The following is a 14,028-nucleotide window of genomic DNA, read 5'->3' as shown; positions in this document are numbered from 1 at the left end:
AGCTTTCTCTCCCATGATTTTGTGTTTTTCTGTGTTCTCTACATAATAATTCAGTGTGTTGCCTGTCTGTATAACTTCTGCTCCCTCTGAGGCTCATTTGATTTTTTTTTTTTTTTTTTTTTCACCCCAAAGAAGCAAACCCTTCCTCAGTTGCTATCTTTCCCCCCAGGTGACTAACCGTGGAGAAGCTCATCTAGAGCTGAACGCCTTCCGCCGGAAGCACGACTGTGCTCTTGTTATTTCTGGCGACTCGCTGGAGGTAGGCTCCAAACGCCTTGGGCTGTTCAGGAACGCTGTGGCCAGATTTGGATTCTTGTAAAAGAAACTTTCATGGCACAAACATTGGTGACGCTTCTGATCTCTGTGAAATTAGGTGTGTCTCAAATACTATGAGTATGAGTTCATGGAGCTGGCTTGCCAGTGCCCTGCTGTCGTGTGCTGCAGATGCGCTCCGACCCAGAAGGCTCAGATCGTGCGATTGCTCCAGGAGAGGACTGGCAAACTTACCTGTGCAGTAGGTAAGGGACTAGTTAGTGACCATATAGGGTGGTGTCTTGACTGCTGGTTCTTTTAAGTGAACAGTCCCATGTCATCTCATAACAGCTGGAATACTGAGTTTATAGAACAGTGATTTTTCTGGGATGATAGAAAAGATGACATTTTGGATGTGGAAGCTATTTGGGGTGGTATCTTCATCAGGTGAGGTGCCCTTGTTAATCTGTGAACTTTATTTCAGCATTGTAGGTATAGCAGTATACCTACAAGTCAGATAAAGTGGTCAGTAACATGTGGGTCTACTAAAAACTGCTTTGCAGGGGGTTGGACTTGGTGATCTCTGGATCTCCTTTCCTACCCCTAGTATTCTGTGATTCTATGAAAAACAAAAGAAAACTTCTTAAGAAGTTAAATTGATGGTTTCTATTTAAAACCCTGCTTTTCTTGATAGTGTTAGATGTTTCCTCTAGCATTAGTCTGGTGTAGATGTCTTTTGTGGGTTTGTCTTGGTTGCTGAACTACCCATGTCATTTTATCTGTGCTCTGACCTGCAGGTGATGGAGGGAATGATGTTAGCATGATTCAGGAGGCTGACTGTGGTGTTGGGGTTGAAGGAAAGGTGAGATTACTTCATGTTTCATGAGACTTCCTATGGTAATTCAAAAGCGAGTTTGCAAGTAACTCTTAAATGAATCCTCAGAAGAAGGATTCTCTCAAGAAAGAGGGAAGCTTTTACAAGAATAATCATCAGACCAGTACCCTTGTCATGAAAAGGAATTTGGCTATGAAGGGACTATCGCATAGCAGAGTGCAGGTTCATTATTTGGTTCTGGACTGAGAATTTGGACCATCGTGGTTAGTTTGGGGGTTCTTAATCATGCGTAGGTGCTCCAAATGCTGGAGTTTAATTACTCTACAATATGTTCCTGCATATTCAATGAAATACTGTTTATGTTAGTTTAGAAAGCAAGCTCTGGGTTGGAACTCTGGTTCCTGCATATGGAGCTGCTTGGAGCATCAAGAGTGGATTTGGCGGCAGTGGGAAGGCTGCGATTGCAGTGAGCCAAAACATTAAAACTGAGTGAACTTTTGAGACTGAAAACTTGTGTTCAAAACTAACTTGATAGGAGTGTCACGTTAACATGTGTGTTGTGAATCATAATCTAGAGGATTGCTTAGTACTGGAGGCCAGGGTTCAAATGGGAATTCTCCTCGTGTTTGTGCTCTTTGCTTAAAAGCCACAGTGGAAGGCAGAAGTGCTGAGGCAATCCTTTCCCCCACCTAAGACATTGTAAATTTTCTTGGAAATTCTGTCAGTGATATCTCAATAATAATCATAGTAATAGGACATTTCTTTGTTTCCAATAGTGAGGTATCTCACTGTGCTTCTGCTTGCTGTTTACACAGGAAGGAAAACAGGCATCGCTTGCAGCCGATTTCTCTATCACTCAATTTAAGCACCTGGGTCGTTTGCTAATGGTGCATGGAAGGAACAGTTACAAAAGGTCTGCAGCCCTCAGTCAGTTCGTGATCCACCGGAGCCTGTGCATCAGTACAATGCAGGTAAAAGGATGGTCAAGAGGGGTTTATCCAGTGGAGAGGTGAAAAAGCCAAATCAAAAAGTAAAGGTTTTATGTTCCGTTAGATGTGGCTATTTCTTCTCCTGAAAATTTTCCTGAGCTGGAATCTGGGGGATGATACTTCGATGAAAACACATAAGGAAGTTCCTGCTACTGAGCAAATATCAGCAGTTTCTTCCAAAATGGACAAACAGTATTCTACCTTAGAAAATACTGCTGTTGTGCAGCATGTCATAGCTGTCATTTAGCAATGTTAGGAAATACTGGAAATCTGAAGCAGAGAAAATTGCTCAAGGCTTCAGCTGAATAAGTGCCCTAATTTTCTGATGAGTTTTAACTTTGGTCTTGCTATTTGAAGGCCTTACTTAATCAGCTGAAGAGGACCTGGCTCAGACCCTGGTGGGGTTATCAAAAGCTCAGTTTGGCATGCTGTGTTCACAGAGGTTGTGCTGTATTGACTCAGCAACTTGCTGCAGCAATGTTGAGGTGGTTTGTTCCTCTCCATTTCGAAGGGGACCTTAGAAACAGGTTTGGTATTCACAGAATTTACGTTGCTCACATGCAGAGCCTCAGTGTAACAAAAATGCAATTGCCACTTGGCAGGGAGAGTTGAAAGTGATTTTTAAAGAGTTCGGAAGCTTAATTTCCTTCTTAGCAGAGGTGATTTGAGTGAAATTTACAGTCAAGGACAGAGGTTGCTCTTTGGGAGCTGCATTTCTGCGCCATACATTCCCCAAAAAATACTAAGTATTTTTTGAATAAGATACTTCATGTTTTTCAGAAGGCTGAGTCTGCCCTCTTCAATTGGAGAGGTATATGTAGAGACAAAAGGTTCAAGCTCAGGGGCCAGTCTATCTTACTCTGCAGCTAAAAACAAGAACAGAAAGCAAACCTGTAACTTGGAACCAAAAAATCCCCACCCAAATTAATCTTGAACTCTTTGGAGTTTGCATTGATGAGTCTTAACTCTTTTTACATTGTGAGGGCATCATCCAGGCATAAATAAATATGCCCCTGTCCTTCACAACATCTGGATGGCTTTGATTAAACCAGTGGGCTCTGGAGGAAACCATTTATGTTCTTTTCTGTGGAACTGCATTACAAGAAATTTTCCAAGTCCAGCTCTCCGCTGTTTGCCATTAAATATAACTTTCATCCAAGGTTTGCATGGGAATAAAAAGGATTGATATTACATTCTTCTGTCTTCATTTCAGGAATTTGGTGAACCCACCACGAGTACATTCCAGTTTGAACAGAGTATATTTTTAAGGTGTTGCTTTTGCTGCAGTATCTTAATGCCTGAAATCTTATTTTTTCCCTTTTCTAGGCTGTTTTCTCATCAGTATTTTACTTTGCTTCAGTTCCTCTCTACCAAGGCTTCCTCATAATTGGGTAAGAGTTCATTTTTTCGTAATAGTGTATAAAGCACGTGCATAATGAATAGATTTAAGCTAATTAACACGCAAGGCATGGTCATCTCAACTCTGTGTGTTTCACAACACTGCTTCAGAAGATGGATGTGATCCTTGTCCCCTTTCTGCTCCTCTGCACTGAGCAAAGCCACTGAGGCAGTGTAGACACTTTTAGAAACCTTTCCAAAGGGCAGTTTGTCACTTTCAGAGCATGGGAAGCAAGCCATCCTTCAGGAACTGCTTCTGTGTCCCCATTAAAAAGCAGAGGGGCTGTTGTTATGCTCTGGTGCCTGTGCAGCAGTGAGAGCCACTGCCCAGTTTCTGACAAGGGAGGGAGGACAAGCCAAACCTCTTCCATAGGAGGAATCACAGAATCATAGGATGGTTTGGGTTGGAAGGGACCTTAAAGATTATCTAGTTCCAAACCCCAGCTGGAACTGGAACCCCCAGACAGTTCCTGTCTGAAACACTGGAATTACACCTGCAATCCTGTGACTTTATAGACTTTCTAATATACAATTAAAAAGGGAACAGCAAATTCATCTCTATTGCCTTCTGAAGCAAACAGGATCAAACCTGAACTGTAGAGCCAACTTTGGAGTGGAGACAGGTCTGTCCTTGTCTACATTAATAACCTTGTAACACCAGCTGCAATACTTGAACACCTCTTTATGAGTATTTCTAATCAAAAGGCATTCAGAAAGCAGGTTCTGCTGGGTTTTTTTACATGCAAAACTGTTATGTTCCATTTGTGTTCTATATGGGATGTCATGTGTACTTCAAGAATATTGCACTTCCCTTCCTGAAGACTAGTGTTCTCATCTACACCTTAGGTAATTTATTGGTCTTCTACCTTCTTCCAGGTACTCCACAATTTACACAATGTTTCCAGTGTTTTCTCTAGTCCTGGACAAGGATGTGAAATCTGAAGTTGCAATGTTATACCCAGAGCTCTACAAAGACCTTCTTAAGGTGTGGGAGACTCTTCTTTGTCTGTTTTTAAAGCAAGATCTTTGTCTTGATTTGAAACTCTAAATGCGTGAAGTCAAATATATTATCAGTAGATACAGAATTTTTATCAAGCAAAATTGTGGTAAAGGCAGGTTTGAAGTAACAGATATAAGCAGATTTCTTGGCAGTTTGGTTTTGAATGCTACATGAGATGCAATTTATTAAAAACGGCTGGGGAAAAAGAAGTTCCATTCTGTGGGTAATTCTAAGGATTTAATATTACTGATCTCTTCCAAAATAAAGGGGAGAGAGAAGTTGTTGGGGATTTGGCGCTACCCTGAAGCCAGGAAAAGGGGATGTGAAGGAGGAATATGCTCCTCTGATGGCAAGAGGAGGTTATCACAGAGTTTCTTGAATAGAAATTTGCGTTGAGGATGATCTAAAGGAACCTAAGGATTTGGTTGCTGTGCCATTTTTGTAGCTTTACCATGAAGGTCAGATCCTTGTCTTTATAAAAAAAACCTTTATTTGATACATACTGTAGAAACATGAAGATAAATCTTGTCTCTGCTTTTTCTGTTGTTTGGGGTTTGTTTGTTTTTTTTTTTTTTTTTTTTTTTTGGTTTTTTTTTTTGGTTTTTTTTTTTTTTTTTTTTCTTCCCTGGGTAATTTTTTGAATAACTGGGGTATGCAGACTGGGAACATCTTTCTTAATTGAAGGGAAGGGTGGACTGACTATTCAACAGATCCTTTCCCTCAAGGATTTCTGTTAAACAGATACTCTCAGAAGCAAAGCCTGTTTTTCCAGCAGCCTGAATAAGTCTCCATCTGGTTTCACTTGTATGTTGTCTCTTATGTCATAAACCACTAATTCTCTAACCATCCTTAGGCCTAAACATAGTGGGGGGGTTGTACTGGTATAGCTGTGTTGGCTGGAGATGCTTTTTTTTTTTTAAACCTATTTGCCTTCAATATGATGGTGATTTGTACATGTGTGTCTAGAAATATAATCTTAATATATTCACGTGTGTGTGTATACACACCTCTTATTTCACAGTTCAATGACTAAACTCAGGAGACATCTTCGTGCTGAATTAATTGTGTGCAATAAGAACAAGGCTATATGGTGCTGTGCAAGCAGGGAGCTTCCACAGTCTCAAGCTTCCTTCATAGATCATGAAAAATGAGAATAAAGAGACAGTGCCTCAGGGTTACTTGATTTGTTTTGTTTTCTTTCCCAATCACTCTCAGATTCTCTTTTATTAATTGATGGGTTGATCTGTAAGTGAATGTTCATGAAAGAATATCCCAGTGGAATTTTATCTTTTTATTTTCCTTTCCCCTCCTAGGGACGACCATTGTCATACAAAACGTTTTTAATATGGGTCTTAATAAGCATCTATCAAGGTAAGAAATCAACTTTTGCTTGTGCTTTTAGATGTTTGAATGAAGGAAGAATAGCTAAATTCTTGTATTGCAGGAAGTTAAGGATGGCATGAAGTGACTTTAGCAATGCATCCTTGGGAAAATAGAGAACTGTTTTTTTTTTTTCCACAGAAAATATTGGGAATGTTACCAGAGGAACAAATTATCTAGACTAAAATATTGGCAGCAAAAGGTCAAACCTGTCATGGGCAGCAATGTAGAATTTCAGAGCATCATGCCTCTTCCTATTGGTTCCATCCTTTGTAACTCTGTGCAAGTTCATTTGATGCTTTTAATTGCTCCATCTGTAGAGTAGAGCTAGCTTTCTTTTGATAAAGGTTCTCAGACCTATATACAGGTTGAGTCATGCAAAATACAGAATCTATAGCTTCATGTGTTTTATCTAAACCCTATTAGATGTGGCAATAATTCTGGTTATTTCATAGCCATCTGTAATGAAGGACTAGAGAAGGGCTCAGGTTCTTGATCATATCCCATACACTCTAATTAGGCTGCTAAAACAGTTAAGCCAGTGCCTTAATTGCAATGCATCTGTTTCCCAAGAGAGGATGTAATAATTGGGGTGTATGTCTAAGAAGGTCTTTTGTTTCATTTTGTCTTTTTTTTACCAAGTAACCTCAAACTCAAATACCTTCTGTAAATGTTAATCAAGGAATCATGGAAACTTGCAAATGACATAGAAGCTATAAAGCGAAAGTGGCAAAATGAGTCTGTGACAGAATTTGTTGTTTTCCAAAACCACTTTATCAACAAGAGACAGGATAAATGTGCCAAAAGAAGCAGATAATCCTTAATGATTTAACTGATGTTACCATCCTCATTAGGAAATCCATACAAGAATTTTAAAGCTCTGTTAGCGTTATCTTCTGAAATCTAACATGGTAAAACCTTGTGACAGAAATGATGGTCTGCTGCTGCTGTATAACTATGATGGCAAAGCCAAGGCATTTACAGAAAACTCACAAGTGGTGGAAAGCTAAAGCCAGAAAGTGATGCATTGAGGGAAAGATTTCTTGAGCTAAGACCCTTATCTGGTTACAGTATTTGGTTAAAGTGACTTCACTCCTTATGTGCTAAATAACTAGAAAACAGCAGGCCAAACAACGGGGCTAGTTGCTAGCAGAGATGAGCCTGATTGAAAACTTGAGCAGTCCTAAATTTTGGAAAGTTCACAGCTGGATTTGAACCTTGTGGCTCAAGCTCTAGTCACTTGCAGGTTTTCCCTTCTGAAGCTAGCCTAGTGTGATGGATGTTGGTGCAGATTAGTCATGCTGCTAACATGAGTTATTTGTGCAGGTGGCTGTGCAGGGTGTTGTGAGCATTCTCTGGCCAGCCCCAATAGCAGCATAAAACAATGCATCAGTAACAGAGCTTTCATGGGTACTCCTTTTAGAGGGAAAATGTAGAGTGGCCAAAATAATACAAAGAGAGGTTAACTTGTATCAACTTTTCAGCACCTTGCTTCCATCTGGGCACTGAGGCAATGCAGTAGGTTTTAGGAGTATTTGATATCTTCTAGCTTCTGAGTAGTAACCAACTGCTTTTCTGGGAGGATAGATTTTTGTGATGTTAGAAATCTCCAGCTGCCAAAACAGTGTGTGTTAATTTCCTATCTCCATGTGTCTGTGAACATGATAGACTGTTAGAAAAGCCTGGGCACCTCTGCTGTAACTTTTCCCTGTCTTCCCATCAGTTATGTTTCCTAAATAGTAACTGATTCATTGTCATTACATTCATCAGGTTCTGTGAAAAACAGTCTCAGCCTTTCCCAGTCCTAACAGTGGGTTTTAGATCTTAGACTGGTGTTTGAATAAAATACCCAAGTATTGCATTCCCTTGCAGGTAGTATCATCATGTATGGAGCTCTCCTCCTCTTTGAATCTGAATTTGTCCACATTGTTGCGATTTCCTTCACATCCTTGATTCTCACTGAGTTACTGATGGTGGCATTGACGATCCAGACGTGGCACTGGCTCATGATAGTGGCCGAGCTGCTCAGTCTCTCCTGCTACATAGCTTCTCTGGTCTTCTTACATGAGTTTATTGGTAAGGTTAAATACCTTTTCTCCAATTGGTTAGTTTATGACCTGAATAGCAACAGAACTCTAAAAAGCTGAATTGAGCTGAAGTGCTGTTGACCAAGCCAGCAGCAATTACAGTGATCAAATTAAGCTGCATTAGATTTGAAGGCACTTGAATAATATTTGTGGTTCTTTCCAATAACAAAATGGTAGAAGAGGTAAAGGTAGTGAGCAGACTGTGTGCTGCCCATTGAATCTCATCCATACTTTCAGAGCTCCCCATATCAGCCATGGTCTGTAACATGGTCTTTATGTCCATGTGGAAACTGAACTGGAGTCTACATATTTCAGCCTCTTTTTGGTTTGAAAGATTTCAACTTTTAACTGGATGAAGAAGTTGCCTCCTAAAACTTAGGTCATTTTATCTGCTTCATTGGAGTCCTCATCTTGTGGGTTTGATTTTGGTTTTTTTTCAGTTGTCTGAAAAAGAACTAATCCTTTTCACTGAATAAAGGAAAAAGGGTGAGGAATCCCAGATTTTTCCTCAGTAGCTGTCTAGTTGTAAATATCAGATCCATAGGGTTTGTTCAGGAACCACAAGGTGTCACTACTTCTTCCATAAAGCTCTTTGCTAACTCTGAAGACAAGGAGGATGGCTTTCCAATGGGCTACGTCTGTGTCTCTCACATATGGGCATATCAGCTCCATTTTGAACCATGCTGCAACTATTTTTGCAAAGATTCTGAGGTAGTGTATCTCAGTCAAGAGATGTGTTTGCTGGACTACCAGCAAAGTAGCAGGGGCAGTTCCCAGATTCAGAGGACATGGAGTCCATTTAAAGGATGCTTAGTACTGCCTTGTTTCTGATGGGATATGTATGGGCACTTTCCTCTGGGGTGTTGCATGCCTTACTGAGATGTGCTGTGCAGAAAGCTGCATCTTTTGTGGAAGGGCAGAAGAGTGAGGAAGCAAGTATTGTATGAGCTTTGAACCTGAATGTGGAGGTGGTGCAGCAGTTTAAGAAGCATTGGTAGATCGATTTGCTTTTCTGCACCTTTTCCTGGAAGGTAATTCCCATCCTCATTGAGTTTGTTCTCTTTCCTTTATAACAGATGTTTACTTCATTGCAACTTTGTCATTCTTGTGGAAAGTCACTGTCATCACCTTGGTGAGCTGCCTTCCCCTCTACGTCCTGAAGTACCTGAGACGAAGGTTTTCTCCCCCAAGCTACTCGAAGCTGACATCATAGGGCTGCTCTCCTTGCACACCAGAGACAAACATTGCACATGGCTGAGAGGCAGAATCATGTAGTTGTTACTATAATGAATCCGTCCAATATTTGCATAAGGATCATGTGGTAATCTCTGTTACATGCTGCTTTATTGAACAAGGCTTCACAACTGCCCTGAACGGAAACCTCACGATAAAAGGGAGGGTTTTGGTGGGTGGAGGCACTTGTTACTTCATCCAGTTCCTGTCACTTTTTATCCAACTTAACTGGGGTCAAATGCACATAACTGTGATGATGGTGGTTTCTCATGCATGGTTAAAGGTATCTGAAAGCTGCTAACTGACCTTGGAATTTACATGTGACAGATTTACTTTTTCAAGTTATCTGTGCTGTTCTTTGCATTGTTATGTTGGTTTATGTTATTTATCTTTTTGGTTCAAGTAATTACATTATTTTTACATCTTGGAAATCCCTTAATGTAGGTGATGCACTATACTGCTGACAGCTGATTCCTGATTTATAGCATGCTATTTCCATAATGGGGCTCCAGCTTGTCGGATCTACACACACTGGAGAATCTAAGTGTGTTTGAGATTTTCCTCCAGATGCAGTGTGCTCACCCTAGTGAATTTGGAGGTATCCAGTCGTTGATAAATAGAGAGAAATTACCCAAAATTAAGAGATTCAGTTTTGTTTAGCTTTTGTGCTTCCTGTTAAAAGGAACTGGCTTTACTCTGTATTTACTTGTATAGGAGAAAATTATTGAAAGTAAAGCAAATCCTCTTTGGAAAAGAAATTTGCGGTTGATCAGACTTGAAATGTTGACAACGTGAGAAGAGACTCGTACTGTTCTGTACACAATGTGGCAGACGTGTCTTGAGTCCTTGGAGACTGAAAGGAGAGGTCACAGAGCTGCTACTCCTCACAGCTACACAAAATCTGTTTCCTGTTAGGGTGAAACTGTGAGGATGAGCTGCAAATAAGCTGAGGCACTCCTAGGTGGGTGTTGTTCATGACACACTCCCTGCAGAGGGGCAGGTTTTGAGAATCTTGCACTTGGGTTTGCTCTAAAAACCAAACTTGAATCACAGGAGTGGGGTTCATACGAAGGCATCAGACTTGTGTGCAGAACCAAATGTATGCATTTATTTTTAATTTTCAAAAGCTAAATTCAATTAGTTGTTTTTTTTTTTTTTTTTCTAATAAGCATTGGCCCACATTATGATACTGTCAGGAGAGTAACATGTACTTAAGCTGCTCAGAAGGACAGAGAGTTACAGGAACCTTTTATGGTTTGGTCCCTGCATCAGACATGAATGAGCTTTTAGTGGCAGCCATCCTCATCTAATGACTGTTTAGTCTTTGCTAAATCAGTTGCTTGCTGTCTCATTCCCACATCATAAAAACCACAGTCAGAGCTGGCACTGCTTGGTGCTGTTATTGGTCAGCTGCTCAGAGGGACCAGGAGTGGCAGAGCCCAGACCTTGAGCTCCCTTCTGTCTCAAGGCAGGGTATCCACACTGATGTGAGGAGCAGAAGCTCCCTGGTTGTTTCTGTGCCATGCTGAACCACTTTAATGGACTGTCAGCTCCAGTTGCCATTGCTACAGGCATTCCACTGTCGCAAGCAGCACAGTGCTGCATTGAAAGATCTGGTGTGAAAATCAAGAGAAAATGGGAGTGCTGTTTTCAAAGAACTGGGAGTCTGTGTTGACACATAGTGGTACATCTTGAATTTTCAGATCTAGGGTAGCAATGGCTTGTGTGGTTGATGTGTGGTAATTGCTCTGGGGAATGTTTTGCACAATCTGACCTGCCTTCCTTCCTTGCTCTGAGTTCCTGAGAGTAAATATCAAAGAGGAGGGGAAGCAAGTTCCAGGAGATGCAGAGAAAAATTGATGTGCTTCATAATGTGTGTGGCTCAGAGTGAGAGGAAGATACAAGCCCCTGTGACCTTGTTGTTATTTCATGTGGGGGAAAACCCTCTTAATTTAGAAAATCATGTTTCAAAATCCTTCAGGAATAAGAACAGCAAACGCTCTTTAATCTAGCTCACTGCTTTTTCTCTTGTGCCAGTCTTCTGATCAGGCTCTTGTCTGAAGTCTTGATACATAGTAACCACCTTCAGAAACAACCAACTGGCTAAGCAAACCTAGTTCTTAGTGTTGAACTTTTCGTATAACTTCAAACATTTGCCTTTATCCTTTTATTTTTTTTTCCTGAAAGGAACAATAATGGACATTTCTACTTATTTGACATGCATTTTCCTGTTGGGAAAGGCCTTAGAAGTCCAGCCTTCTCAGTGATTTGTCATGCAGAAAAAAAAACAGTGTCTGAACTGCCTGTGCGTGGGGGAGTTGGGCTAACAGCTTTGTATGAATGATGCCTCTTTGCCAAAAAGATACTTAATGTTATCTTTATCGTGACTTGCTACAGTTCCTGGATAGTGTCTGCCATGCAGGTGTTCTGGAGTCCCCAGCTAGCATTTGGTTTAAGTAGATGTAACTAGAAGAATCAAGAATTTCTATGGGCCACTTCATGTGACTGAGAAGTCAGGTCCCTCCCGTCCGTTGGCAAACGCATCGCAGAACCTACCTTTGTAAAGCCCTGTCCCTATCTAGTGTGTATCAGTAGTTAAATGTCCTGCAAGAATAACGGTGCCATGCTACTGGATGTAAATATTTGAGACATATATAGGGTAGAATTCACTGTTTCCTCAAGTCAATACAGTTTACACTGAGTGGACCATATTTGCAAAATATTAGCTTACACCAAGAAAGGGAATGACTCGTGATTTGGGTTATATTTATTGAGTCATAACTTTATTAAAGAACCCATATTGAGTGGCATTGGTAGTAATCTATTAGCTGTGTTTTGGGGTGTGAATTATGTTCCTTTGCAGCTAGTGTTTTTGCACAAGGTTTGTAAATCCAGGAAGCAGTTTCTGTCTGGGTATACCCTGCGTTTTTTTAAAGCAATCAGAAAATGAAAACTGCCATCTAACCAACAGCAGGAAAGAGGAGTGATTGTTGTATTTTGCAAGTTTAGCACTTTACGTCTGCAATCTATTTCTCTTAAGTTATTTTTAAAATGGTTTTTAAAAGCAAAGTTTAATACCCATTCTCATACTTACTGTACATTTGAATAAAGGGAAATTTAATTTAATCCTTTTCCTGTAGTATGTTTATAGTTTGTGCTTATTGGGAGTGAAGCGTTCTTTTCTTGTATGTAGCATATTGCTTGTAGCCTTAGTGGTCTTCCTCTTCCTTTTTTTTTTTTTTTTTGTTGTTGTTGTTCTGGTTTATGTACTGTAGCAGTTCATCTAACTTGTGTGCTTTGGGACTGTGCTGCAAGCCATAGGGTAGCAGCGTACGTCCCACAGTGTGCTCCTGCTTCCCGTGGCTGCTTCAGGGAAGCCAACACTCTGTGCTGTGCTGCTGTGGTGGTTAGCTAACGTGGAAATTTTGTGACCTGCACTGTTCTCTTCCTGCGTCTCTGCAGTAATTCCAGGTGTGTCTTCTGCTTGGTCTTTTGTTTTCATTTTCTTTACCTCTGGCTTTATCATCTCCATAGAGGTTGTTCTGTTTATCCTTGCAAACATTTGCTTTGCTCGGCTCACAGCACAATTGAAATGCAACATTCTTTATTCAACAGCAGCAGCTTAAATCTGTGCAGGCCTGAGGAGTGATGAGTGACATCCTTGGTGTCCCCTTGGTGTTGACAGCTATGTGCTGAGAGCTACAACTGCACCTGGACCAAATAGAGCACCAAAGGTGTTTGCCTGTGGTCTGAGCTGTTACAGTTAAACACTGTGATGACCCCTCTTCATCCTCTGCAGCTGCTGAGGAAAGTTTTGCTGTAGTCAAGCTAAGTTTGTCAGGGAGCCCCAGAGTCAGATGTTTGAATCCCTAAAGCTCATCTTTTGGCTTTGTCTTTTGAAGGAAGCTGCTGCACTATATGATGCATCATAAATCCTTGATTTGCACAAGCAGTATTCTAAACCAGGTATGTGAACAACTACTGCATGCAGCTCACTGTTGCAAGATCTTTAAACACAACTGTTCAGATGAGGTTTGACTCATCTCCAGCCCAGTGCCCACTAAAATCTTCAGTGTGAGCTGGATGGACTCTTATTTTTATTTATTATTAGTTACTTCATAAATAATGAACTCTTTAATTTGCATGAAATCCTGGGTTCTACAGCTTTGCCAATATGGTCCATTACTACTGCCTACTACAACTTGTGTACTTCTATGCCTTTGAGAACATTTTTAATTGTTTAAATTGTTAAAAAAATGTTAATTTAATTTTTATTTGGGGGAAGTGGATTCTGGTGTCAAAGTGATATTTACTGTGATGCCGATGTTTTGTACTTGTCATCTAGTTTAAAAATGTGTAAATACTCTTGGTTCAAGAGAAATATGAATGCAAATTATTTATTGTTCTGTGAAGTTACATGTTGCAGATGTGTAAAACCTTAAAAGGGAATGTTGTAAAACAAGGTGGAAAAATAAATTTTATGCAACTTCTTTACTTCATCCACATACACCTTGTATGATGCACCTGAGTTAGTCCTGGCATGATCAGTCCAAGGTGTGTTTAGACAGAGTTGTAAGTTACACTGTGGCCCTGTAACTTGTCTGCATCTGAGAAATGGTCAGTGCTTTCTGCTGATCCATGGAGATCTGCTTCATTAATTTCTTTGTTATAAGCAGTTTCCTAACAGTTTTAACAGGAAGGGGTTTAAGGGTGGTGGGATTGTTAATATATTTTTTAAAATATTATTTTTAAGTATTGGTGGGAGCTTTTGCAGCCCTTCGCTTCATTACTGACTTCCTGCAAGATTGCCTTCTGCAGGTCATCATTGTAGCCTGGTGGTGTGGCTTCTGTCTT

General features: G+C 40.4%; 1 protein-coding gene across 1 annotated transcript in view; it reads left to right on the top strand.

Annotated features, from left to right (window-relative positions):
* Positions 1-9,154, top strand: part of ATP9A (ATPase phospholipid transporting 9A (putative)) — a 57,871-nt gene extending 48,717 nt beyond the window's left edge. Inside the window, exons 20-28 of the mRNA XM_054391778.1 lie at positions 170-259; positions 374-518; positions 1,050-1,114; positions 1,903-2,058; positions 3,403-3,467; positions 4,351-4,459; positions 5,788-5,845; positions 7,727-7,930; positions 9,018-9,154. Of these exons, the coding sequence (XP_054247753.1) occupies positions 170-259; positions 374-518; positions 1,050-1,114; positions 1,903-2,058; positions 3,403-3,467; positions 4,351-4,459; positions 5,788-5,845; positions 7,727-7,930; positions 9,018-9,154 (1,029 nt within the window). The remainder of the gene's footprint in view (positions 1-169; positions 260-373; positions 519-1,049; positions 1,115-1,902; positions 2,059-3,402; positions 3,468-4,350; positions 4,460-5,787; positions 5,846-7,726; positions 7,931-9,017) is intronic.
* Positions 9,155-14,028: the final 4,874 nt, after the last annotated feature.

Source organism: Indicator indicator, chromosome 24 (assembly GCF_027791375.1).
Source record: "Indicator indicator isolate 239-I01 chromosome 24, UM_Iind_1.1, whole genome shotgun sequence".
NCBI lineage: Eukaryota > Metazoa > Chordata > Aves > Piciformes > Indicatoridae > Indicator > Indicator indicator.
This window is presented reverse-complemented; position numbering and strand designations above follow the sequence as displayed.